Source organism: Anopheles gambiae, chromosome 3 (assembly GCF_943734735.2).
Source record: "Anopheles gambiae chromosome 3, idAnoGambNW_F1_1, whole genome shotgun sequence".
In the NCBI taxonomy this organism is placed as follows: Eukaryota; Metazoa; Arthropoda; class Insecta; order Diptera; family Culicidae; genus Anopheles; species Anopheles gambiae.
Window position 1 is genome coordinate 30,225,362 of NC_064602.1, and position 25,681 is coordinate 30,251,042.

The 25,681-nt window shown below is 44.3% G+C and overlaps 2 protein-coding genes across 6 annotated transcripts in view; both read right to left on the bottom strand.

The window, feature by feature from the left end:
* Positions 1-1,746: 1,746 nt before the first annotated feature.
* Positions 1,747-10,783, bottom strand: LOC1280232 (protein bicaudal C). Its single transcript, XM_061657649.1, has 9 exons — positions 10,181-10,783; positions 7,826-8,377; positions 7,701-7,750; positions 7,492-7,641; positions 6,977-7,429; positions 5,924-6,034; positions 5,644-5,751; positions 4,468-5,544; positions 1,747-4,394 (listed from the first exon to the last, which is right to left on the bottom strand). Exons 2-9 carry the CDS (start codon positions 8,028-8,030, stop codon positions 3,741-3,743), a joined length of 2,808 nt encoding a protein of 935 aa, XP_061513633.1. The 5' UTR covers positions 8,031-8,377; positions 10,181-10,783; the 3' UTR covers positions 1,747-3,740.
* Positions 10,784-14,514: 3,731 nt separating this feature from the next.
* The window catches only part of LOC1280234 (uncharacterized), a 46,704-nt gene continuing 35,537 nt past the window's right edge, over positions 14,515-25,681 (bottom strand). For all 5 annotated transcript variants that reach the window (XM_061657025.1, XM_061657026.1, XM_061657027.1 and 2 more), the window contains 5 exons: positions 24,891-25,026; positions 24,154-24,287; positions 22,677-22,799; positions 20,999-21,191; positions 14,515-15,518 (listed from right to left, as the gene is read on the bottom strand). In XM_061657025.1, the coding sequence (XP_061513009.1) occupies positions 15,385-15,518; positions 20,999-21,191; positions 22,677-22,799; positions 24,154-24,287; positions 24,891-25,026 (720 nt within the window). In that variant the 3' untranslated portion in view covers positions 14,515-15,384. The remainder of the gene's footprint in view (positions 15,519-20,998; positions 21,192-22,676; positions 22,800-24,153; positions 24,288-24,890; positions 25,027-25,681) is intronic.

Genomic DNA, 25,681 nt, shown 5'->3' on the forward strand with positions numbered 1-25,681 from the left:
AGCCGATGAAGCACCAATCGAACTGGGATGGTAGTTATGAAGGCTTTACGATTGGATTGCATGAGGTTGATTGTCTTTCTCGTGTAGCGTTTGCATCATTTATTCTTGAGCGGTGTAAAAATATTGCAAATAAACGATGAGCTACAGTTAGAATGATAATTTGAATAACATTTGCGTTGTGTTGAACAATTTAACGAATACTTTTGGGTGACTTAAATAACTAAAGTAATATTTCATTTTGCCTTTAGGTCTCCAATACGAACAACTAAGATAACAAAAAAATTAAAATGCACTTGAAGTATTACAGCTAAAAATTCATAAAATATAGTTGATATTAAGCGTAACAACTACCAGACACTTATATTGAAGGGACTACTAAATAAAATTTAATTTAAAACTTAATAAAACGTTAATCAAAATTCACGTTCATTCAAGTTAAACGAAAGTAGACATATAAATAAAAGTAAAATAAATAAATAAACAAAATTATTATTAAATCAAACAGCAACAAAAATTTACACAATATTGTTAAGTAGGACTCAACTGTCAGTTGAGTATGAAAAATTTAACATGTTTGTTCAATATTAACACTGAAGTAGGTTGAATGATCATCTATCGTTCTTAATCCATGTATAAAAAACATAAAAACTTCAAACTCTTACCAAACATCTATTTTTTCTTTCAAAGCAATTATTTTTCTATTATTTTTAGTGCAAGTTTAAACAAAATAAACAATTCTTCAGCCCTCAAATTGATTCAAACTTTTGAAGTATTTATCTTCATTTTAGTCACATCAAACTATTATCATTTTTGTTCATTATTTTCTTTCCACCTACTCATCCTTCTGCAATACTCCTATAATCGTCATATTTAATAAAAGGAATTAGACAAAACCCTTCACACATGTATTTCAAACCGCCCCTGTAAACACAGTACACGCTGTGCCGGTTATGATTGAGGTAGTTCAAAACAGATCCGCTAAATTGAAACAACCACTTAGAGCCTTGGGGTGTACTTTCCCAACCGACAGGAGCTCTTTAATTACAGAATTATCCTTGCTTGCTTTGCTTGCTAGCCCATTCCCTTTTCCGGGCGCTACAACACTAATTATATCATCTCACCGATGGTTTACTGGTTTCGCGACACCTTTCGCCAATAACGGCGCTGCGCGTGTACCAACAAAGTCTCCCTCGATTCGAGTTCTCAAGAACAGCCCATTCGCTTCCACACTTTCCCGGACAGAGCAGAAGCAGAACCATTCCATTCCGCTCGCTTCCATTTTGTCGTTCAATTAGCTACCTGCTGCTGATTGCGTTTCGGTGTTGTTTGGGAAAATAATTCCTCCTCTAGCCGGTACCGATAGCCGGATCGTTTCCGCGTTGGGCTTAAAATGAAATGATACAGTTTATTAATCCGTTGACAACCTGGCGGGGGAGGCAAAAGCTTTTCTCCGTAAGCTTCAGTCTTGCCAGCGTGCGGTCGGGGATGTTTGAGCGACACACACACACACACGCATAATGGACAGTGCGGAGCGAACAAACAACAACAACAGGCAACAGCTGGCTGGCTGGAAAGTAATTAAATAGTTCCATCATCCCTCGCAGCGACTGGTATTAGTAGTGGATATTTGTAGCGGATTTCTTTGAAATGGATGAAGCAGAGACAGAGAAAGCACTAGCAAAACTATGATGGAAATGGTTCGGATGATTGTGTTTTGTTGTTGCTAACAATCACTGGCACAGCCGCTTAAACATGCATATTTTCTTTGCGTATAATTTCAACATAATTGCTATAACAATTTCCAAAATATAATAATCTACCTAACTATTCGAAGCGAACGCGTGCGAACCTATTGCTGAGGTTTCTGGGTTTATTTTATTTTTTTCCCGGTGGAAAAAAAGGAAAAGGCAGTCTACGGGAGGAAGGAAAAACAGACTACGCATGCACTAATCTGATAACTTGTAACAATTTAAATGAATTGAAAAATCTCTAAGAAGTGTAGAGGAGAAGAAGCAAGAAAAAAACAAGTATAGTTCTAATGGATAAAACGAGCGGTGGAAAAAGTAATAATGAAGAACACAACAATTTGCACAAACCGCACACACGTTCGATGCAGTTATTTGGGAGGGTTGACGATGACTTGATGAAACCAAGCCTGATACTGATGGGAAGCAGTATGAAAGGTGAGCACTGAGCTAAAAACACCATGCCTAGATCATTCTACCTCATCAGCGGAAGCAAACGCCCGAAGAAAAAGTCGGCTGATGAACGGAACCGCTCTACAGCTTCATTATCAAAACTACTGCCCTAGTCCTCAACGTATCGTTAGTTGTTGTGCTCTTGGTGTTTCTTTTCTGTTTACAAAGTGCATGCAAACGAAGGAGTATTAAATAAATTATTTTAAAACACCATCCCGCACCATGTCGGCCGTCGGGGTTTTAGTTGATTTCGTGCCTAAGGCGCCATCAACGCGCGATGCAACGCGGGTGTGCGGTTTGTATCTATTCAAAATTAAAATCAATGCAACTGTATGAAAAGCATGCAATTAGAAAGGCGTCAGCAAAAGGACGAGAATCATGCAGCAAAAAGGAGGAAGAAAGAGTGCGCGACGAGTAGTCGCTCGACGGGCGTGAAAGTGTGTTGCGGTAGTACCGCCTGGTACCGATCGAAGCGAGCCTTGCGCTCGTTTGACGCGAGATGGCGCTGCGGTCGTACGGTGGAAGCGGTGGGTAGGGAGTAGATAAAGCGACACTCGATGCTTGGCTGCCCACGGAAGCGTGGCATGGCGGGAGGAGTGAATGGAATTAAAACGAAATTCAAGTTTAAAAAGCGACTCCGGATTTGTCTTGTCTTGAGGAGCCGGCCTCTGTGTCAGTGGCTGCTCGGTTGACTAGTTGCGTCGTGGTACATCGGTTGCTGTTGGCCGCCCGCTTTGTTTGGGCTTCATCCCATACACACATACACACACTGGTAGCCGCTGACTTCGGTGTGACACCGGGTGGGAGCGCCGGACTATTGGACCGGGTTCGGGAAAACAGGATTAGCCGACCGGATGCCGTTGCATTTAATTGCAATTATTGTACGTTCCAATTCCCGGTCCTGCCAGCTGCCTCCTTGTGTCAGGTCGAATTCGTGCTGTCTTTGTACTTTGTGTGACTGTCTCTGCTTTGGTCCTTATTGGTTGGAAGGAAAGTGAGCTTCTTATTTCAAACCACCACCACCACCACCGCCGGAGACGGTGCACGGTCCGGATGAGCACAAAAGTACTCCAGCTGTCCCGTCGGTTGCCATTGCCCGAAGCCTTTTATCTTTTCCGCTTGCGTGTGTGTCTTTTTTTAGGAGGTTCTGCTTTTGCGATGATTAGAGCACAATTTTCGCCCCCCTCTGGTTGACAGCGACAGCTGGACAGGAGACTATTGAATGGGATGGAGTGCAAGCGAATGATACTTTCCAAAGCATTCCAATTTTAAAGGACACTCAAGAGGCTGTAGTGTTTCGCTGCCACGAACTACTCGATTGTACACACTCGATGTTCAATTATTGCAATTTGCAGGAACGTATCGTCCGCATTGTAAGACGCTTCATTAATTAAGCGCGAGGTTTAATTAATTAGTGCTTAATGCTTCCGCGGTCCAAGGGATCTCATGCAATTAAAGCGCAAAACTCGCTCCCTTCAGGCGACAGCCGCTCGCGCACACACCACATCACACCACCCGTCGAGTAGGCTACCTCTCCTTAACCTACTGCCCACTGGAGCTCCGGCGCTCTGCGCCGGGTGCGGCCGAGCCGGAAAAGCGCGACAGTGACGACGGTAGGGCCGACGGTGACAGGGCGGACGACCCGAACAGCCCACCGCCCTGCCGGACGCTCAGATCGTGTATCGCCATCAGGATGCGGCGGCGCGCCCCCAGCGGCTTAATGTCCAGATTGAGCAGATCCTGATCGGTGAGCGTCTGGAAGACGGTCATGTCGATCTCGCCGTTGATGAAGTTCTTGATGTAGTGCTCGAGCCCCAGCCCGGTCAGGATGGTGGTGACGTCGTTGTACTGCGACATCTGCTCGCGCTGATGCCGCGGTGTCACCTCAATCATGGTGGTCGTCATGTTGTGGCGCGAATCAGCAGCCCCGCTGCTTGAGCTGCTCGTACTGGTGTTGGCGCAGCCGCTGCCGCCACCACCGTCCCGGCCACCGCCGGTGCTGCTCGAGCTGCTCGTGTTGGCCCAGCTGAGATCGCACGCCTCGAGCGGGGCGGGCGACGACTGGCTTAGCCCGAGCCCCTGCCAGGACAGTGTCGGAGTGCGTATTTCACCCTGCTGGGGCGACATGTGCATCGCCTTGTAACCCGCCACCACGCGTGGATCCAGATTGAACAGGAACGTGTCAGCCAGGGAGCTCTGTAAGTGGTTGCCAAGGTAAAACTGTTAGTCGTTTCAGGTGAACGGGTAGACATCGACGCACCACACCTACCTTCTGCTCGAACGCGAGTGGCGTTCGTTGCTCCAGCTCCGACTGGTAGTGTGGGCTTTCCGGCGTGCAGACGGAAAGCCGGCACCGGTTCAATCCGCTCGTTCCGGCCGCGCCCGGACTTTGATGATCGGGCGAGCTGTTCAGCAGCGAGTTGGAGGACACCTGCGACACCGAGCCGGACGCGGACGAGTTGCTCTGGAACTGCTGGTCGAGCGAGTTGCTGGAACAGTTCAAGCTTTGGTAGCCGCTCGAATGGATATCGTTGTGGCTACTGTTCTGGCTCACCGTCAGGCTGGTGGAAGTCGAGCAGTTCCCGTTCGAATGCTGCTGATTGCGTTGATGGTGCGAATGCGTCGTGTGATGATGCTGCTGCTGCTGCTGCTGGGCATGATGTTGGTGTTGCTGATTTTGTAGATAAGATGCGCTGCCTCCACCACCGACCCCGTGGCCCGGTACGGACAGCAAATGGGGGCTGGAAAGATGGTTCATCTTCCCTGCCGAACTACCGCCCGGTACTGTCCGCTCGAGCCCCGGCGGGAGCGAAAGCGGCAGCAGCTGATGATGTTGGCCCGTCGGCAACTTGCCCGGTCCATGCACGTGGAAGTTCTGGAACTGACCCCGCATGTGGCTGAAGGCAAAATCGCTCGACGGCAGGGAGGCGGCCGCTGCAGCCGCCGCCACCGCAGCCGCCGCCGCAGCCGCCGACGTTGGCGTTGGCCATCCGACGAACGGTAGCGGATTGATGGGTGACAGCGGCGAGAACGGTGGCGCTACCGGGCCCGCCAACAGTGCCGATATGTTCTGGCTCGTTTGCTGCGGGTGCTCGTTCGGCCCGAAGTACGTGCGCGGTATTTCGGCGACAACGCGCGCCCCACCACCCTTCAGCAGCTGATGTCGGGCCTCGTAGATGTTGGCGATAAACTTCTCGATGCCCTTGATCACGATGCAGAGCGTGCTCTGGCGGGACTTTTGCCGCACCGAGATGAACACGTCGTGCGTTAGCATTAGCTTGGTAATTTCGTCCGAATCGACCGTGTTTTCCGGGTAGTCGAAGATGAGCGCTATCGGGAGGCTTCCCTGGAAGGGAAGGGAGGAAAAGGAGATAGAGGATTACACACACACACAGACACACCGGGACGGACCACATGGACGAATGGGGCCGGTTCCGTTACTCACAATTAATTGCTGCCTCGCTAGGTAGACACCGTTTATGGAGCCAGTTATGGTCACCTGGGAGCGCTTGATTGGCTTGATGTTCACATCGTTTGCATCCGGGAACATTATCTGCAACGGGGCCCGGGTTTTGCAATCCACCAGAGAAAACAGGAGAAATGGGTAAGCAGTGAAAGCGGCGGTACCATCTACTAGAGCATCGTTATCATCGACGTGGTCAGGGTTTCACCTACCCCGGACGCCGAAACGCCCGCAAGCAGTTCGATATCGATTGGACATTTACCTGTGTACCGGTGCGGTTCATAATTTCACGCAAATTGCTCGACGACCGGCCGAGCACGATCGGATGATGCTGGGTCGAGATTTCCAGCTGCATGTGCACCGGTATTTGGCTCTGCAAATAGATTTATTAGTCTTTAGTAAAGGGTTGAGCAGGCAAGACCGAGGCATCCCGGTATGAAGGCAGGTTTTGGCCGGCTTCATACCGGAGACAGCGAGAGTAGTCGTTTGGTCGTCTTAGGGGTTTGGAAATGTAATCAACAAACCGGTTGAATTATTCATGATGAATGAAAGATACATGATCCAAATTGGAAATAATGAATTGAATGGAACAGAACTCAAAATTAAAATATAAATTGCAGCTTAGTTGTGTTGTTCCACTGCACGATAGCAACGTAGCTTCGTACGAGTTTAACTCCTATTAGGACCTTTCAAGTGGACCATAGTTCAACAGAACTCCAACAGATGTTTCCAATACTAATCAATATTCCAATAAAGGAAAAAGAACCCGAGAAAAACGTTTTAAACCTCTAGTTCTAGTTCTAATCTCTTAAAAAGAATGCAAATTAACCGTATATTCAAATCAAATAGTGTTTAACGTCTCCTTCGATAACACTACTAAGAACTGACAGTAAGTATTACTTTTTATCAATCCCAACACTTTAGTAAAAGAAAGATTGATTAAGAAATATGTTAGTAACATTTAGTTCTATAGAAGTCTAGTGTGTTTTCCTCCAAATCTAAGAATTCATTGGATTATTTTCAAGATTTAACGTACAATTTGAAATTAGTAATTCAAACGCCTCATTCGATTTCACAATTAAAAGCTCTCAGAAGTCAAAACATTCTGTCAAATAAAAAATGTAAGTAAAAGAATGATTTTGATACTGAGAACAATGTACTCAGTAAATAGCTTTCAGTTCTGGTGTTTATGTCTGCCGAAAGATGTGACATTCTGTAAGTAAGCTAAAAAGTCTACGAATAGCGCCTTCTATCGGGAAATTGCAAATGTTCGCAAAACTTTGTCCTCGTCAGATAAATCTCCCCCTTCACTCACCGCCATATTCTCGCACATCAGGTCCATCAGCCGGCGGGTCGCCTCCTTCACCATGCGCTCCTCCTTTTCCGACCCCTTCACCAGCACGAGCGACGAGTGGAGCTTCGGTCGGGTGGAGAAGATCACCTGCACCCCGTACTCCGCCTCGATCTCCTTCACGTACGGCGTGTCGTTGTCCGGCGGCGTCTTGCCCGGCGCCAGTATCGGCAGCTCGAAGGAGATCAGCAACGGCGTCGAGTTGCGCACCAGCGATCTCGCCCGTTCCACCCCCTCGATGCTGCCGCACATCGACACCTGATTGCTCTTCTCGGTCGGATTCGAACGGTTCGAGTCCGGGAAGTGGATGTGGGTGGCGGTCTCCTCCATAATCTTCTTGATGTTGTTGCCGCCCCGCCCAATGATGAACGAATGGTCCGTGTACGAGACGTCCATCTTCATGATCACGCGGCTACCCTGCGGGTGGTGGAAAACGGTGGATTAGGCAAGGGTAAAAATGGGAAGTAGATGCCACTTACCCTGGAGTCGAGCCGGGCCATCACTTTATCCTTCGCCCGCAGCACGTCCGCCATCTTGCCCACGATCCGGATGTGGGGATCCTTCTTCGTCTTGGCGCCGATCTTCAACCGGCAGGGCCAGCTGACATAGGTGGTGGTCTCCTTCATGATCTGCGGGAAGTGGTGTTGATGACTACGAAGCAGAAGCATTTTTGCGAACAAATACTTACATTCGTGAAGAACTCCTCGGCACTATTCATTCCCTCTGAATATGTTTCCACTGAAAAGAGATGTAAACACACAAGTATAATATGACCGTCTTATTGTCGCGATGCACCGCTTGCCCTCCCCTTACCCTTTATCATGTCTTCCAGCTTCTGCCGGTCCACCTTGAACCGCTCCACGTGCAGATCGTCCGGATTGGCGACGCCCAGCTGCGCCGCAATCAGCCGCAGATCGCCCCAATCGCTCTCGACCGACGAGATTTCGCTCGTCGTCTCGCTCGGCGGTCCACCATTCAGGAAGATGTGCTTGTTAAACGACGAACAGGATGCCATCATTTTGCACCGCACCGGGGCTGTACGGGATAGCGCTTCAGGCTTCGGGAGCAAGTAGGGTAGAAACGGTTGGGATGTGGAAACCTGGAACCAGCCAGCCGGAAGGAAAAAAAAGCAGGGGAAGCCCGGGAATTTGCAAATGTGACTGAGTGTTCTGGGAAATTCCGGGATCTGTGGGTTGCGTCGATTGCGTCTTTATCCTGTCTGTTGCCACAATATGCCACCGTAGCGTGAGTGATGTCTGTCTCTTGCGGGTCGTCTTGCGTTATCGCATCAACATGTCCATCAGAAGTTTGTGGTCAAAGTCTTCAAATCCTGCCAGGATAAACCGATGAATGTTCAATCGTCGTCTGGAGTGGGGAGGGAACATAAACCGGAAATTAAACCCCAAATTATTATCCCTCAATAAGAAATGTTGATGTTGGAGAAATGTTGGTGATGTGATGTGTTATTAGAATCAAAGTTATTGATCGCTTTTTCGCTTGCTAGGAACAGTTTCATCAAACACAAAAAAAATATATATTCAAATTTGTAATCGAAAACATAATATTTATGCTTTCACCATTGTAATCGTGATGAATTGTTGAAAGCCTGGAGTAGAAGTCAGACCGAAAGTGTCCATCAACAGTTCCCCGCCTTGTGTAATGTGTGCCATTTTTCAACGCGATCCTTAATCCTTTTCACACCCTGTCGGGTGTACGGCTCGGCTCAAAAACAAATCATCCCTGCCCTGATGACTGATCGTGTTGGTGCAAAAAAGGAAAAAGCCCAAACCATCATCCACCAAAGGAGTAAGAAGAGGAGAGGAAGAAAGAAAAAACAAGTCCCCACATAAAGTGTGCCAAACGGGCGCCGATAGCGCTATTATCAGATAACACATAAATCATACCGGTTACCCTTTGCTGTCAGCGGGCCCCACGCGAAAGCGCCAAACGGTTGTTTAGCTGTTAGGCATTTGGCGGTCCTGTTATATCTTGTTACCTCTGCCATTTTTCTCCCCATAGAAAATACACACACGCATGGGTACGAAAGGCATTTGCAGCAACATCTCCGTTGCACAGCCCCATTCACTGGCTGCAACACGATCACACTCGGGCGTCCATATTACTCCCGCCATGGTAGACGCATCGGAGACCGCCGACATGGATGCATTTCCCGGAGGCAGAACATAGTACTACTCACACAATCACACACACACAGACACTAACGAGTGACTAATAACCGTCGAGGGCAATTTGTAACAGTTTTTGAGCCGCGTGAGATTTATTCGCTTTCATTCATCGAAAGCAATAAAACGAGCTTGCGAGCTTTTCGGGCGTCCTCCCCCCCCAAAAGGGTTGTGGGCAGCATACATCGATCAAATTGTTGCCCATCGAAACAAAGATGGATGGTCCAATTGGGGCTTTGTGGGTGAGTAGGCTTTGGCATGGTTTTGATTTTTTTTTCTTTTTTGTACGTTGCAATGAGAACAATTGTACAGAAGCTTGAGGCAATTAATTTGTAGTGCGAATGTTTAGTGCAATTCAACTGGGATGCTTTACTCTAGCATTGCGCTCTTCACCATCAAGCGCCCTTAAAACGAGAGCCATTTTTAACGCTTCCAAGATGTCTTTAAAATATGCACAAAAATTGCTTAAAACGCTCCAATGATTGCCCAATCCACAGTAAACAAACAGGTTGTTTTGCTTTAAGTAATGTTTAGATTTGCGTCCTATTGAAAACAGTTCAATAATGCAACAGATTGTATCGGAAAAAAAGTTTAAAACTCCCTCTGCGCTTACTCATCATCACGCAAGATCGATGACCTACGGCTAAGATCATTGACCGGGCGATATCGTCAGCGCCGGCAGAAAAACAAACGCGTCGCGCACACAACACAAACGCTGCTAGCTGTGTCCTACACACACACACCGGTGCCTATCGCTTGGAACTAGCGTATTGGTGTCGCCTGTTTAAAGCGGGAAGCGTAGCAGACACACACACACACACACACACACGCAGCCTCCGGGCCAGCGCGCAGCATCCCGCAAGGACGCATGCGTATGCGTGCGCTGAGCTGCGCTATCGGCTGACCAACACGCTCAAACACGCAGTGTGGAAGCCGGAGAGAGAGAGCGAAAGGGAGAAAAGACCGCACTGCGGGAAATATTTACCTCAACAAATCCTTGCCATTAATGCGCTGCTTACCGCGTACTGGCAGCACGTCCGTCTCCGTTTCCGTCTGTCCGTCTGTCGCTGTCGAAGCCGAGCGCACGTCAGCAGCCAGTCGTCCGTCACTCAATCACTTAGTAGTGGTGGTAGCGGCAACGTTCCAATGTCCAATGACCACCATTTTTTAAATCACCATATCACACACAGGCACACAACCCGCAGTCGAGCAAGATCGGTTCTTTCTTGTACACCGAATGTAGAAGGAAAAAAGCGCTTGTTTTTGCTTGTTTGTCGGACACGGCCGTTCGTTCGGGAACGTGTAGCGCACTGTAGCTGAAAACACTTTGCCGGGTGAACTATTTGTGGTCGTTCTATGTTCTACATAGAACAAAAGCTTTAAGGTTGTAAGCTTTCCGCTAGCAGTGTTGGCTCTATCCTCTTTCGGGGCTCTTTGTGTGGTTCTTGCTCTGCAAAACCAATCGCAATAGTTAGTGGAGGGACTGGGGTCGATCTTTTGATTGCGATCGCACCGGCGATCTGTAGCGAACTGAGTGGCTCGAGCTGAGCAAAGTGGACAGATTAGCGTCGCGCGTGCGGCAGACTGGGGGACGATAAAGTGCGTGAGCTATCAAAAAGGTTTCGGGTACACAAAGGCGATTTGAAAGGGCGATTGAGTGCCTGGTTTATATCCTGACGTTCGTTGGCTGGGGTGCTGTAGTTTACGGGTGTACTGTGGTAATTGAAATATTTCGCAATTAATGTCAGTGCTTCCTACACCTCTAGTCGTTCAGGTAAGTCCTTACGATGGAAATAAATAATATATAAATAACTCTTAAAATATAAAGACAAACTGTATACAGGGTTTTCCATTCCAATTAACAACTGTCGACAGTCTACTAGCAATCCTCGATTTCAAAAACACGATTGTCTACCACTTACAAACAAGTCAAGCCGTTTCTGGTACACTGTCCATTTCAATTTCACAATTGTCGTCTTCGAAAACACACGACAGATGCGGCACGGTTTGTTTTGGGTTAGGCTGGAACGTGTATCACTTGAAGTTGGGCAACATGGATATGTTAGGCATTTTATGTATACTTTAATCTTTCAATACAATGCAGGAATTTTGACATTTATTGGTACTTTTACTGGTAGCCAATGAAAAAAAAAAATACAACGTCCCAAAATAACCTAAAAACTGTAACGATCCAAGAATAACTAAAACCAAATAATAAAACTGCTTAACATGTCCAAATTGCTCAGCTTTCCCATATTTTGATATTCAATCAAGACCTGTTTACAACATGGTTCAATTCTTACAGACAAGTGATACACGTTCCAGCCAAACCCGTGCCGCATCTGTCGTGTGTTTTCGAAGACGACAATTGTGAAATTGAAATGGACAGTGTACCAAAAACGGCTTGACTTGTTTGTATATGGTAGACAATCGTGTTTTTCAAATCGAAGATTGCTAGTAGACTGTGGACAGTTGTTAATTGGAATGGAAAACCCTGTGATATAATATGAAATATATGCTGTGAAACTATATAAAAAAAGACTCTCTTTGCGGGACGAAGACAAGGTAAATTAACGCTGTGAAAGGACACAGTTAATGATGTTGTGGCTGCTGAAAATCACTTAGTAGCTGCTCGATATTAAAAAGACCACATGTTTTAAGCTTTTTTTTTGAGTGACTTATGATTACTAAAAAAACATGAACAGTGAAATCTTGCTAAGGCCAGTCTCTAAAAGAGCCTGACAGCTTTGAGAGATATTTATTTTTGATATTAAACAACATAGAATATCCATTATCATGAGATAGTTGGCATCCTTTGACCGATATTTTTGTAAAGTTATATTTCTTGTTCTACGTCGTTTTCTTCTTCTTCTTCTTCTTCTTCTTCTTCTTCATAATCTTCTTCATCGTCTTTTGCTGACCAACCGTTCTCGGGCAAGGCCTGGAACTTATCAAGTGACTTATTGATAACCTTTATCATGAAATTCACGCCTAGTATGGGAGGTACGGTCCTATACAGAACTTAAACCCATGACGGGCATGTTGTTAAGTCGTGCGAGTTTACGACTGTATCAAGGCAACCAAATTACAAGTGCAGTTAAGAGAATATACGTATTACGGAGACATCCGTTTGAAAGAGACGTGTAGAAAATGTGTAGAATATGGCAGGACTCTCAAAAGTTTGATCGCAAATCAACAATTAATTTTGAAGAGATTGCATGTTTTCACTTTACTAAAGAATTTTCCGTGTGAATCAGTGCACTGCCTTGCTGGCAAACGTGACACTCAGCTCAGAGGCTTCAGAGGGTGTCCATGGGTGCAGCAGCCGAACGAAGTTTTACTCGATTTAGACAATGTTGTGGTGTGTATATATATTTCGGTATAATTAATTCTCAACGTTCACATTAAAAAAGAAAACTTACCTACGCTTGGCTACAGCGCTTCATATTGAGTGATGAAGGCATTGAATTTCGGATTACTTTTTCCCATCTATTGCCCAATGTTCGGTCATTTTGTACACTTTGACGCTTCGGTAGCAGGTTGAATTGATTGATTGAAACATATAATTGAAATATCGTAGAATTTTATCTTTTGATTTAATGTCATGAAAGATAACTTATATGAAAACGGTATGAAGTGAACCGTAGTAAGGCAACAACGATACTTAAAAAAGTAACAATACATTTTATTCAAGTCATAAAACTTCATTGATAAAAGAAAAAAATGTCAATCCAAGTTTTTTAAACGCCTGACCCTTAACAAAGAAATCCCAGTACCTTTCAGATGAAACACAACATGAACCTAATACTACGGACGTCCTTCCATGCTCTCGACGTCCTTCCAATGTCCTTTCAATTGTTTCCTTCGCTTTGGTTTCGAACACTCCACTCCAAGTACCACCTCTTGGTGACAGCATAGTGCAGGCATCAGATTGACTTCATGTAATAAACGAGCTACCCGTCAAACATGTAACACGTCGATAACGAAGCAGAAAGAAACAGGATACATCGAGGGGCAAAATAATAATAAAGAATAGAAAGAAAAAAAAACCGGGTTGGCCAGCGAATAGCGGACATTGGAAAAGTAGTGTACTGAAAAAAGTAGAAGCGGACAAACCGTGCGCTTGCACCAGCCGACAGCTTGTTAATTGAAGTGTCATTCTAGTACGGACTTTGATTAAGCCGTTTTAGCGCGTGAGCTCGTTTAATTAACTGCTGGGTTGCAGTTGTTCGTCACGGTGAGTGCGTGACGCTAGCATGTAGGGGGAGCGAGTTTTTTTCTCTTCATATGTTACTTTTTTTTCTTACTTCTCTATGTGTGGCATACGTTATCGCATTCAATTATGTTAAGTGTTATTTTTCTGGAAGCGTTAAAAGTGTATGTAAGCTGTTGAGTGACAAACGCATGTTGATTGTTTCAAACTTGGACGTCAAGCTTAATTAGTAAAATTACTTTTCCGATCAATAAAAGTAGAAAGAATACTTCCCGACAGACTGGCAGCTAGTTAAAAAGTGTTGATATAATTAAGGCCTATTCATTCTGTTTCTGATGTTTGACAATTTTTTTTCCAATTAATAATTCTGATAATTGTTTTTTTTTAATAATTTATTTGTATTTCTCTCAAAATGTACACCAATGATAACATCAAATGTATCATATTTCAACGAAAATTTATACTTTTGTGGTGGAAGCCTTTATTTTTTCTTGAAAATACACTTTACTATAATGTGCACTGAGCTGAATCAACTAAAAATAGTAAAACATAGTTGTTTTATATCATTATTCAACATAATTTCTTTGTTCATTTTTTCAAAAGATAATACATTTTTTCTCATATTGGCATGACAATAATTTAAAATTAACTAGAAATGTACTTAAACTATGAGAATGTTACCAACCAATTCTCAAAGCTTCCTCTCGACAGCGCACACATAAAACAGTAATAAAAAAAAAGAAAAAAAAGAGAATATATCATTATTAATAAGTATAGCTATGAAATTGTCGGAACGTTACGGTAAACGAAAAAGATAAATATGGCAGACATTTTGCCAAATAATGTGTATAGAAACAATACAGATTTTCAGTACACCTGCATATCCAAATCACATACTCAAAATAAACACAAATACAAAACTCTGTTTGTTTTCAACGTGAAGCTTAACACAACACAAAAACAGCCATTTTCAAAATCAATAACCAATATTAACCAACCATGGACCATACAAATATCCATAACAGCTCTTTTCCATCCCTTACCTTCAAGAGCAACGATAGTCAATACACACACAAAAAAACAAACATCATCAACCCATTACAACCTATTTTTAACATACGAATTTTATTGTTTTAAATTGGCATCCTGGCGGCATCCCACCGCAACGCTTCAGATTGTTTTTGTGTGTTCGCACATATACCAATACAAAATCTGCACGATCGAAACCGTGCTGCCGCTTAGTTTGCTTTATTTACTTTGTGCCTATTTCCAGGCATCCTCATCTCCAAAATGCAGTTTTGATTGAGTTTTTTTTAGATGTATTTACAGTTTATGTTTTACGGTTTACGATTCTTTCAGTGTTTTCCCTTTTTGATTTCAAGTTTTTGTTATTCTATTTCGTTTTCCCTCACAAAATAGTTGTCTCATGCACGTGTTACGTCTATTGTTACAGCAAATGGTTTGCTTACTTGTTCGTCTTAAAAATGGCCACCTATCTTACCTTACCACTATGGTGTACACTTATCAATTGAACTACTTATGTTCTATCTTATTTACAGGGATTGTTTACTTCCTTTGCCCACTCTCAACTACCTCCGAACAAAAACCGTACGAAACACTTGCAAAACAAAACACAACACAAAGTTTTAAAACAATCTAATTAACAGCTGTAACACATTACTACTACATTGTACATCTAAAAAGCGGCATTTTTCGGCGTCACTGTTCTGCAAGCTTCACCTTACAGGCTGTCCAACTGTGTGCAGTGTGCACGCTTCCATTGTTGAAATCTTTCATCCGTCAAGGCATTATTCGTTCGTTTGCGTTGCAGCCTCTACCTTCCGAGGAGTTGTTTTTAGTACGCTATCGCAATAATGAGACTTTTGCGTGCTTTTCTATGCCATTGCTGGGCTGTTTTGAACTTTGCACACGCGCGTGCCAGCTTATATCTTAATCACTTCCTTCAGGTTGTACAGTCAGGAGATGCCGACGCGCAGCGAGTACAGCAGCACGGTGCAGATCGTACAGACGTAGAACGCAATCCAGCCCACCTTCACGTACGCTCCGACCTGCTTCGTGGCGGAGGAGGACGATGTAGGTGATTTGTCCGCTAAAAAAAAGGGAAACGAAATTGAATTAGTAGGGTTCAATTGAAAAATATTAATATCTTCGATCCAGAACAAAGGAAAGTAGAGAAAATAAATAAATCAAATACACAGACTGAATACCGAGCTGGATGTCATGATATACTCCATACCAATCTCAAGATTGACTTCTAATCAACAGACTACACAAAATACCATACCAAACATGAAAAGAGGAGCCTCATACCCGATCTTTCCATCCTTTTTCGAAAGCCTGCTCGAACCGGAAATTCAAATCATAAATACTACACCAAACAATGTTTTTCCTGCTTCATTTATTTGATTACACCGAGACTCGCTGCCCCTTTGCAATGAACTTCAAAGATACTCCCCCAAGACATTACACTGAACCCTTTGCCCGACCCTCTACCCACTTGTCTTGAGATTTGGTCGGCACGAAGAAACTGCACAACGAATTGGGTTCGTTTGTGGCCAAACTTATGATCCATAAAACTGGCCAACTCTACCCTTCGAAATGTGTATTTCCGTCATCCGGAACCGGTCGGTGCGAGGGCTGCTTCTTTGTCCCCCTTTTCCTCTCGTTACGGGCTGGTCAAATATCATTCTGGGGATAGAATTCAGCTGTTGAGATGTCGGTCAGCAGTGGCTAGCGCATGAATGGTATAATTTTCCACCGAAGCTTTGCGGAAAGGATGCCTCACCAGGCACCAGTCTGATCGGAAGCGCCCGTGCAAAGAAACCCAGTCAGGCAGTGAAAATTTGTAAGAAAAACGGTGGTGGGTATGTGTGTGTGTGTGTGATTGGGGGCGCACTGGTTGAATGAGTTTCGGAACTGCAGCTTTCGGTTACTGCTGGGAAAGGTTTATTAGTTCTTTTTGCAAAGGGGAAAGATGGGTATCCTGCACCCTGAGTAGGATTGGAGCACATTTCCAAGGCAGTTGGGGAGATGGGTAGCTACTAGGCTTAAATTTGCTGCAACCGGGAGTACCGGTTTTCCGGTTCGGGGTGGAGGCAAGGAAATAAAGGGAGAGCACTTTCAGCCAAACCGAATGGTTTCCTTCCTAAATTCCGGAAGGAAAAAGGGGTTATATCATCTGAAACCCGCACCATCGGAGTTTGTTTCCCTAGCTCTCAACTCGGCTTTGTTTCCATGCCGTAACGCAGTGCAAGGGATGGTTTTTGACGGTCAGGGAATAGGAAAATTTTGTAGCTAGGCGCAGGATTGGTAGAGGGAGAAAACCGGACGAAATTGGAAAGATATTCAAGCGATCGAAAAATGATTGCTGGACGGAATATTTAGACCAAGTTTGTTTAGCAGCTTTTTTGGGATACGGCGTGGAAGTATATGAGGACGGGCTTCTTAGGGAGTATTCAATGAAGAATTGAACTAAATGCTCTTTGCCTTCCAAAGTAACATCGTAGTATCTGAAAGACTTTCAATCAATTTTCTGCAAAAGGTAGACAAACATACCATGAACGTTTTAGATTCAAAATAGTTTTAGAATACTCTCAATCTTTTTCGCCGAACTAATACAATTTACTAATAAATGAAGATCTGCTTGTGAACTTGTACTAGTTATAGCAGGAACTTTAAAACATGATTGGATTACAGTCCTATGCCAGAACATTCGCGACAATGTGCGGGTCATGAAACCTATACCGGTTCACGACTTGTTGAAATACTTAATCGATTCCTAATCAATAGCATTCTTGGGACTGATCCGACTTCCGCCATGTTCCCGAACTCTCTCTCTCTCTCTCTCTCTCTCTCTCTCACTCTCTCTCTCTCTTTTCTTGAAACAGATCTAGAACCCAAACCAGTTCTTGGACTGGTTTCAATACTGTAGCAATTATGGATCTGTTTACAATCCTATACGAATTCTGAAGATCTCCCTGCGCTCATACTAGTTCTGGAGCTGATTCCGACCCCAAAAATGTCCTGCACACATCACAAATTTGGACAGGACTTGGAACAGATCCCGAACCATGTAGGGCGAAGAACTGATCCTGAGCCCATGCAAATCTTGGAACTGAACGAAAACCCAATTCAGTCCAGGAACTCATCTTGAAGGCCCATTGGTTCTTAGAACCTATACTGAATCCATGACAGTGATGGCACTGATTCTTATCCCATGCCAATACCTAATTCCGATTGAATTTCGATTTTAAAACAAATCCTGGACTTTTTCCAGAAGGTTGGATTGTTCTAAACGCACTACTTTTCAATAATTTTATAGCAAATACATTTCTAAACTACTCGTCAAATGACGCCAAACAGGTTTAAACCACAAAGTTTGCCACCGTTATTTTCTGAGCAAGTCTTGATCTGAACCGTAAAAAAATCGCCACAAATTGTCCCACTCATCTTCTTAACTCGCTCGGCCGGAAACGATCTGCAAGCACGCGGTAATGCATCATCGAGAGCCGGTAAAAGCGTACACACTTGCAAACCACTGTACCCGAGCAAACTCGCTTTCACCACTTTCGGATGGTCGACCGGAGCAAGTACGGAAACATGAATTATTGTGACCATTTTTCACACATTCGCTCCAAAATGTCCACCGCCCTAACCCAGCCACGATTTGCTCCAAACATGTACACGTTTGTTTGGCGTAAGATTTCGCATCCCTGCTCAGGAAGCTGGTAAAACCTCAGAAAACCCTTCCAGCGCGGTAAGTGGCACTGGGTACATTGTGCGCCCCAAAACCACGCACGACTGAGCAGCAGCAGCAGTAGCACTAGGACAACCATTCGGCATCCATTTCCGGTAATGATTTATATTTAATATCTTTCGCTCGGGCGGCTACCGGCAGACGGAAGTGGACCTCCGTTCCGTGCCATGGCGTGTGGTTTGTAACGCAGGGAAGTGCCCACAAATTCGGCACTCAGTGTATGCACTTTCCCTGCGGGCACACACTCGGGTGGGGATAAACGGGATGTGCCAAATTTTGCCAGAGCTTTTCTGGCCAGAGCCAACGGCCGCCGGAGCTGCAAAGATGGATGTAGTTACGGGGCGACTCAAGAAGGACAGACCCGTTTCGCACATTCAGCTCGGTTTGATGCAATCCCGCTGGTGGCGTTGGTGAACGCAATGCTTACTTCAAACTGGGTCCCTGAAACTCTACACACTACACCACCATTAGCTGTGTGTGAAGAGCCGCCCTGGAGCGTTGCTGTACGTGGCTGCGATGGGGTTTGGGGTTTTGTATTAACATACTTCTGTGGTTGAATTTATGAGGCGATAAAATGCAGATACGGCAAAACACGGAGCATCCGAGCTTCGTGCCCGGCGGGCTTACTATCGCTTTCGATTGGATGTGTTTTACAAGCTCTAATCGAGCGGCACCCGGGCAGCGAGTGATAGCACGTTGAGCATACGGGCATTAGCAACCATTCATGTGTGGGTTTTTGTCTAAGAAAGAGCGACAAATCGTTGCGCTTTGAGGGCCATCCGGAGTGGATCTGATGCAAAGAACAAAGAACATGTACGGGGAGGAGAGTTGTGCAGACAGTGGGGCGTGATAAAAGAAGAGGGAACTCCTTTTTATGCTGAGGCAAGTAATGGCGTTATGAAAAACAATAAAATCATGTGAAGATGTTCATGATTGTCATTCAACGCAGAAATATTAAAGGAAAATATATGAAAGAAAACAATTTCATCATTAAAACGTAGCTACCATGACTCAAATAGCCCTAAAAAGCAATTAAAAATTAAGATTTGCATACTTTCAGGCGCTAATTATTACGGATTATGGGGCCCTTTCCGTTGTAAGTTCTTAGGATAAATTTCAGCCTGTCAGCTGTTTGCATTGTCTAGCAGTTTTCGAGCAGCTTTCTAAGTTGGTTGAATGTACAGGTGGGCTTATCACAAGGTGTATGAATATAGAAGACCGATTTTTATCGCTTCTGGTTCTGAATGAAGATTTTAAGAGTGTTTTGTGTATTCGTCAAGCCTCAAGAAAGCTTGCTTGAACAAAAGTTTTCACCCATCCTGTCAAAAAGTGATATTCAAATTTGGTTTTAAAAAACATACTATGAGACCACCTGGACTACATACACTTTGATTCTAGATTCCACCACGTGATCTCTTTCATGCACCTTGCGGTAAATGTAAACAACACCGTGTTTTCGAGCAGGTACTCGAATCTAATTCTAGCTTTGAGGCTAGAATAATCTAGACTGAAAATTGCAGGCAAGTTTTTTGTGTGTTTTTATATGGAGTGTTTACATGATTTCAGCCTCCAACTGTCAAACTCCATACAAAAAAACTGACTAGAATCGTGAAGGGCCCCTATGATTGGATTGAATTTAGTTACCAGTAAAGGTCAGATCATAAAGAAAGGGAGCAGTTTGAGTTTCATTCAGCTTTTTCATCCTAATTTCTCCTTTGATATTTTAATATTTTTGGCTTTTATACATTGATATCACTGGCTTAATTGAAGCTTTATATTACACACTTTTGCAGTTCAAGTTTGTAGACACTATCTCAATTAATTCTGCATGGAAATCGGTTTCTGTATCCTTATTTGCCAACTTAAATTTATCTATGTAGGAAGGCACTGAGATATTTTTGAAATCTTAACAACATTGTATTAAAACTGACCTCAGCCGCTCAAGGGATCCTATGTAAGGTTACATATATTTATTGTGATATTCGCACTGCTTGTTAGTAGCCGATTATGGTTTAATAATATAGAGATGGTTGACTTTTATATTTATAAAACTAATAATATTTTTCATTCGTTGGTTTGTTCCTTAACAAGTATGAGAGTTTGCTAGTAGTTATTTACATCGTATGTATTGCATGGGAAAAATGTAATAGTTTAGTGAATTATCAATGTAAACATGGAAGTACTGGTAGTTGAGTGATATTTGTGCATTGCTATTGCTCGCGCCTTAACATTAAGTGAGGCCGGAGGGTTTGCCAACGCAGAGAGGCGTTGTTGTTGGTTTTGAACTTTTAAAGCAGGCAGACGTGTTGAAGGAATAAACGCCACCAGAGAGCCATTCCCGTTTGGTACCCATTTCTCGTGTTCAAGGAAAGAAAATCGGTCTTCTTCCAGGCTGAAGCCTCTACAAACTTGAGCTCTTTTTCCGCTGGTTTGTTTTTCTACCAGGTTGAGACCTCAACAAGCCTCAACTCTTGATCCTCGCTTTCTCATCCCTATTGGGGCAGTGCTGTCCCCAATAGCTACTTTTGAGAACTCCACTGGTACAATGAATAAAAAAAACAACTATAGACTTTGTTCTGCAGGCAAATTAAAAATTAACTCTAATTGCCGGTACTAAAACAAAATAACTCATTTATGGATCGAACATGCCAATTAGTGCCCTCATTTTCAAAGGACTCTCACTTTACCAATCTGTCCAATTCGGCAAATAAACAGAAAGAGAAAATATAATCCCCGCATTGCAAAAACAGCGCTCGTCTGAAAGTATGCAACCAGGCGCTACAAAACAGTCTTCCCCGCTCCAGTATTCTTACCTTTGTATCCGTTCACCGTTAAGTACATGTCGCTCTGATCGGGCTGATCACCATCGTACACGGTGTGCTGATAGATTTGGTTGAGATTGTGGCCGCTGGACGAGCCGGTCGCCAGTATCCGGGGCCGGTCTTCCTCCACGTACCATTCGCTGCTCTCGTCATAGATCCGGTGTATTGTCGCTTGGCATTTGAGCTGCAAAAATAAACACCGGAAGAGAGGTGGGGGGCAGAAGTAATCGTTAAATAATTGTGCTCGTTTGTTTTGGGCTGGATTACCCCGGAAAGGGGAGGCATTGGAATTGGAAAAGAAATATACACTAGAGAGAGAGAGAAAATTCGGTGCAAATAAACGGGTTTTGCCTATTTTGCCCGTGTCCGTTTCAGCACCGATTGTAGCTATACGCTTGTACCGGGCAGCAGCATAATGATAACAAAGAAGCAATCGCCGATCAGCAGGAAGCAGCAGCTCCATAGCAGATGCCAGTTTCCGGTGTTCCGTTGCACTTGGGCTAAAAATCCAATCCTTTAGCAATCTTACCAAACAAGGTGCAAAGGGGTCTGGTCGAGGCGGAAAGCCAGTGTTCCCCAAAGGTCCCCCGAGCGTACGTCCCGGGTTTCGTAGAAGAAAAAGCGTACCGGAAGGAAGTTTGTTTCACCCTTGCACCCCGCCCTTCAAGTGCAAACGGGCAAGCTTCCGGTTACGGATGTACCCGTTGTTTGAATCAATTAAACTTTTAATTAACAGCATTCGTTCTGCTCGCATTGAGGGAGCTGTTTTTTTTTTACTCCTACTTTCTCGTTTCCTGGTCTCGGTTCAACCCTCTCACTAGTCTACGTTTTCTATTCGTCTGTTTGGCAATGATTTGTGTGTTTTACTCTGTATATGTGTGTGTTCTTCTTTTTCTCTTCGTTTTGCTCGACTCTCCGGGCTAAAACTCAAACTGTTTGTCTTTTAAGAATTAAACCAACCGATGGAAAAGATAGAAAAAAAAACCCAGATAGTGCCCGCTATCTCAGCGGAAAGGAACCGACCCATGTAACCTCTAATGGTGGATGCGGAAGCTGTTCCTCTCTGTCAACCACCCCTTTCTTCGCTTTGCCGAGGCGGTTTGATTGTCACCGGCGAAACATAACGATAACATTCTGCAACGCCTGACCCTGACGGCGTGCGGCGTTTTCCATCAAGCTTTCTTCGCTGTGCAAGAAGTTGCACCGCCCACGTCACCTGTGCTGCCGATCCCAGCTTTACCGGAAAAGATTTGTCTTCCGGCGATGGGATCCTCCCGGATGGGATCTTTTGTACCTTTCGGGTGGTGTTTTTTTCTTTTTCTTTTCCTTCGCTCTCTATCTCTATAATTTACCTTTTTCCCGTTTTCTTTCCCCGTTTCTTGTCATCCTTTCCTCCCAGGGAGGGTTTTTTTTCAGCATGATTAACACAAGTGCTAAATATTAATTACAATCTTCAGCCAAGACTTAATTTTTTGCTAAAGAGATTCTTTTGTACAGACTTTAGTGCAGCTGGAAGTGATTACAGAAAAAGATGGACTTTTTTTATACACCGCACCAGCAGGTAAAACAAATTAAATAGTGATTTTGCTTGCAACTTTTTCGGCTTCATTGGTACACAACGAAATAAGCTTTCCCACAATGTTGTGTGATTTACGCTTTGCTATATTACCTTGAGCTTGCCCTTGATGAAGTGCGCGTGGGCAACGAGAATATTGATGCCCAGGATGGAGGTCTCCAGCCCCGTGTGCGTATCCTTGATCGGTCGGTACTGCTTGTAGTACTGTGGGATGATCTGGCGAGAGAGGAGAGTTTCATTAAAATCATTAAAATATGCAAAAAAAAGACAAACTGTTGTAAAAGCATCGAGTATTTACTTTCAATCAATTAATATGATTTCTTGTTTGTTGCTTTTAACCGGATGAGCCCCCGTTTCGGATTCACTCGAATGATGTACAAGCTTTACTTGGAAAAGCTTAAAATTGAGAAACCCATTTCCATTTGCCACCCAGACTGACTGAAACTCAATTTTCCCAAGAAAATCGACAAAAGCCTTTTCAAACGAGCTCATCCAACCCGGGAAGGGTGGGGCAATGAAAGCTTCGTCACGGTGTACGATGGCGACCAATAAAAACCGTCTCCACACACACACACACGCACACCTATCATGCGGATGGTTACACGAACACGGTGCGTTTACTCAGAAGTCCTCCCCGGTGGGGGAGCAGGAAGATGAAAGTGTAAATTCAATTTCCCCACCGAATGGGATGTTTTTTTTTTTTTGGATTTTGTGGCTTCAAACCGCAACCGTTTGACGTCTCGATCGGCTGGGCCCGGGGAGACCAATCGCCCCCGTCCCGATTCCTTCACACTCGCAGTAGGAAATGGATGAAATTACGAAAAATTCGATTTCCATCCATCGATGGTGGTGGTGGTGTGAAGGGGTGGATGAAATGGAGAGTTGCCAGCGGCAAAACTGATGATTCTCGATTGAATCGTTTGCTTTTCATCACTTCACGCGTTTTGTGGTGAACAGCGGGGCTTGAGGTGCGGCGTTTGCGGCGGTGGGATGATGCTTTTTTACCAAAAAATTAGAGCGCCAAAGAGGGAAGGCGAGACAACAAAATGGAGCAGCAAAAAAACACATGAAACACGTGCCATTGAAAAGGATTTATCTTTAATCTGTGGAGATTTTCCGATGAAACGCAGGCGCCAGAGCGTTTTGCGGTAAATTAGTACAAATCGGATTGTATTTAAACGTCTCACCGGAAATGAACGGATTCGCGGCGTGGCACGAGCTATCGCCCCGAAACCAGCAGCGAAACACACGCGTGTCCCTTTTACGCGGTGCAGGAGAGGCACGTTTTTATGGCATAATTCTTCACTGGAAATGTGGTAAGCCCCCAAGCCCGCGATCTATGCTTTCCCCTTTCGCTTGATGGCGCACACGAAAAACACAGATCCGTCCAGCTCTCCGCTTGCTCGCTCGCGGCGATGTTGATGAATGCGTTTTTGCCGTAAATCAATAGACCGCATGTGGTTCGGGGGCAGGGTGGTTGGCAAATATGTGATTTGCACCCACGCCCCCCCCCCCCCTCCTCACTTTCCGCCTGCGCCTGTGGATGGGTGGGAAGCGCAATAAATCTTACCGGTACGTCATTAATCGTCCACGTCAGATTTGCCGGCGGTTTAGAATTAATCGAGGTGCAGTTGCCCCGCAGGATGTCGCCCGGTCGGTACCGGCTCTGCAGGCCCGTTATTGATGGTTTTTCCGGCGGGGGTTCTGGGTGGTGATGTTGTGGGGTTGTTTTTTGTTTTTGTTACAGCCGCATATTCCCCCGATTGACAGCGATTGAGATGAAGGGTAAAGAGATAAAAAAAGAGAAAAGAAGAAGTGTTTTATTAAATGATTAGCGACGCACGGATTATTGCGCTTTGTGTCGTAGTCGTGTAACAGTGAGCCTTTTTAATATGTTCATTGATTATTGTAAGATTGAAAGAGGATTATTTTCCATCCCTTTCCACTAACTGACTGTACATCAATCGATTAAATAATATGTGTTTTTACTACTTTTTTCAAATTTTCACCAAGGTATACAGCGCCTGAAGATATGCAATGGAATTTTATAACGTTTGTGTAACGTTTTAGCAACATGACGGTCGTGTAAATTAATAAAAAAATGACGATGGTGTTATTTATGTGATAATAGCATCAAACAGTATTGGTTTTATTATGTAAAAAAATAATCAGTTAAATATAATTTTTGCAATTGCAATTTGCATACTTTTAGGCGCTACAAAGGTGTTGCAACGATCAAGTGCCTCATTTACAAATTGAACAAAAAATGTTAAGAAATTGTTTTAGAAGTTTTCTTATTCTACTTACCTATGACCTCCATGTCACCCGAAACTATCATGGTGTGGAAGGAGGGCGCATCGGCCGATACCTCGCAGCTGTACTTTCCCGAAACATTCGTTTCGAGCGCCTTTATAACCACATTGCTCTCGTTCGATAACGATCGCTGAAAAGGAAATGATGTTTTACGTTCAATTTAACTTACTCAAAGGTTAAACGATGATGAGAATTATATTAAAGCTTGTTTAAATTTAATCAGTCCGGTTTTTGGCCGTGCATGAGAAAGCCGCCAAGTAAACAGCCTCCCCCAGACCTCAAAACCCCCATTCAAGAAAGCTTCTTGCGTGGACCACGCTTTCCCCTTTCAACCATTCCCGTTGTTTTTCTTCATCTCTTATCAATTTCAGCCAATTCCGTACCGCTAGCACGAAAAGCGCTTAAAGATTCGCAGCAAAAGAAAACAAAACAAACCAGCAAACCGCCATAAATCGACGAGATAATTTAAGGCTGCTCTAAACAACTCGACCGATCTTTCTCCTCTTATCCCTTCATCCCTCTGTGTGTGTGTGTGTGTGTGTGTGTGTGTGTGTGTGTGTGTGGGCACCTGACCCGCTGCGGAACCAATCTTTCATCCCAAAACCCTAAGCAGAAGGAGGTAAAATATTTTCTGGGTTTTTTTGCTCTCCTTCTCTCTTTTCAAAGTGTGGTTGGGATTGTTTCGTTGTTTTTTTTTTTATAAAAAATATTGCAATTTTTGGTTTAGTCAGACCTTTGCGCATAGAGCACTTCGCAGCATTTCCCTGTCTGCCTTCCACTTTCTG

What these genes read in the sequence shown, in the direction of transcription:
- LOC1280232 (XM_061657649.1), bottom strand. Translation starts at nt 8,030, where the DNA reads ATGATGGCATCCTGTTCGTCGTTTAACAAGCACATCTTCCTGAATGGT. An exon ending in TGGCCCGGCTCGACTCCAGG is followed by an intron (nt 7,430 to 7,491) that starts GTAAGTGGCATC and finishes CACCACCCGCAG; the next exon opens with GGTAGCCGCGTGATCATGAA. An exon ending in CACTCGCGTTCGAGCAGAAG is followed by an intron (nt 4,395 to 4,467) that starts GTAGGTGTGGTG and finishes AACCACTTACAG; the next exon opens with AGCTCCCTGGCTGACACGTT.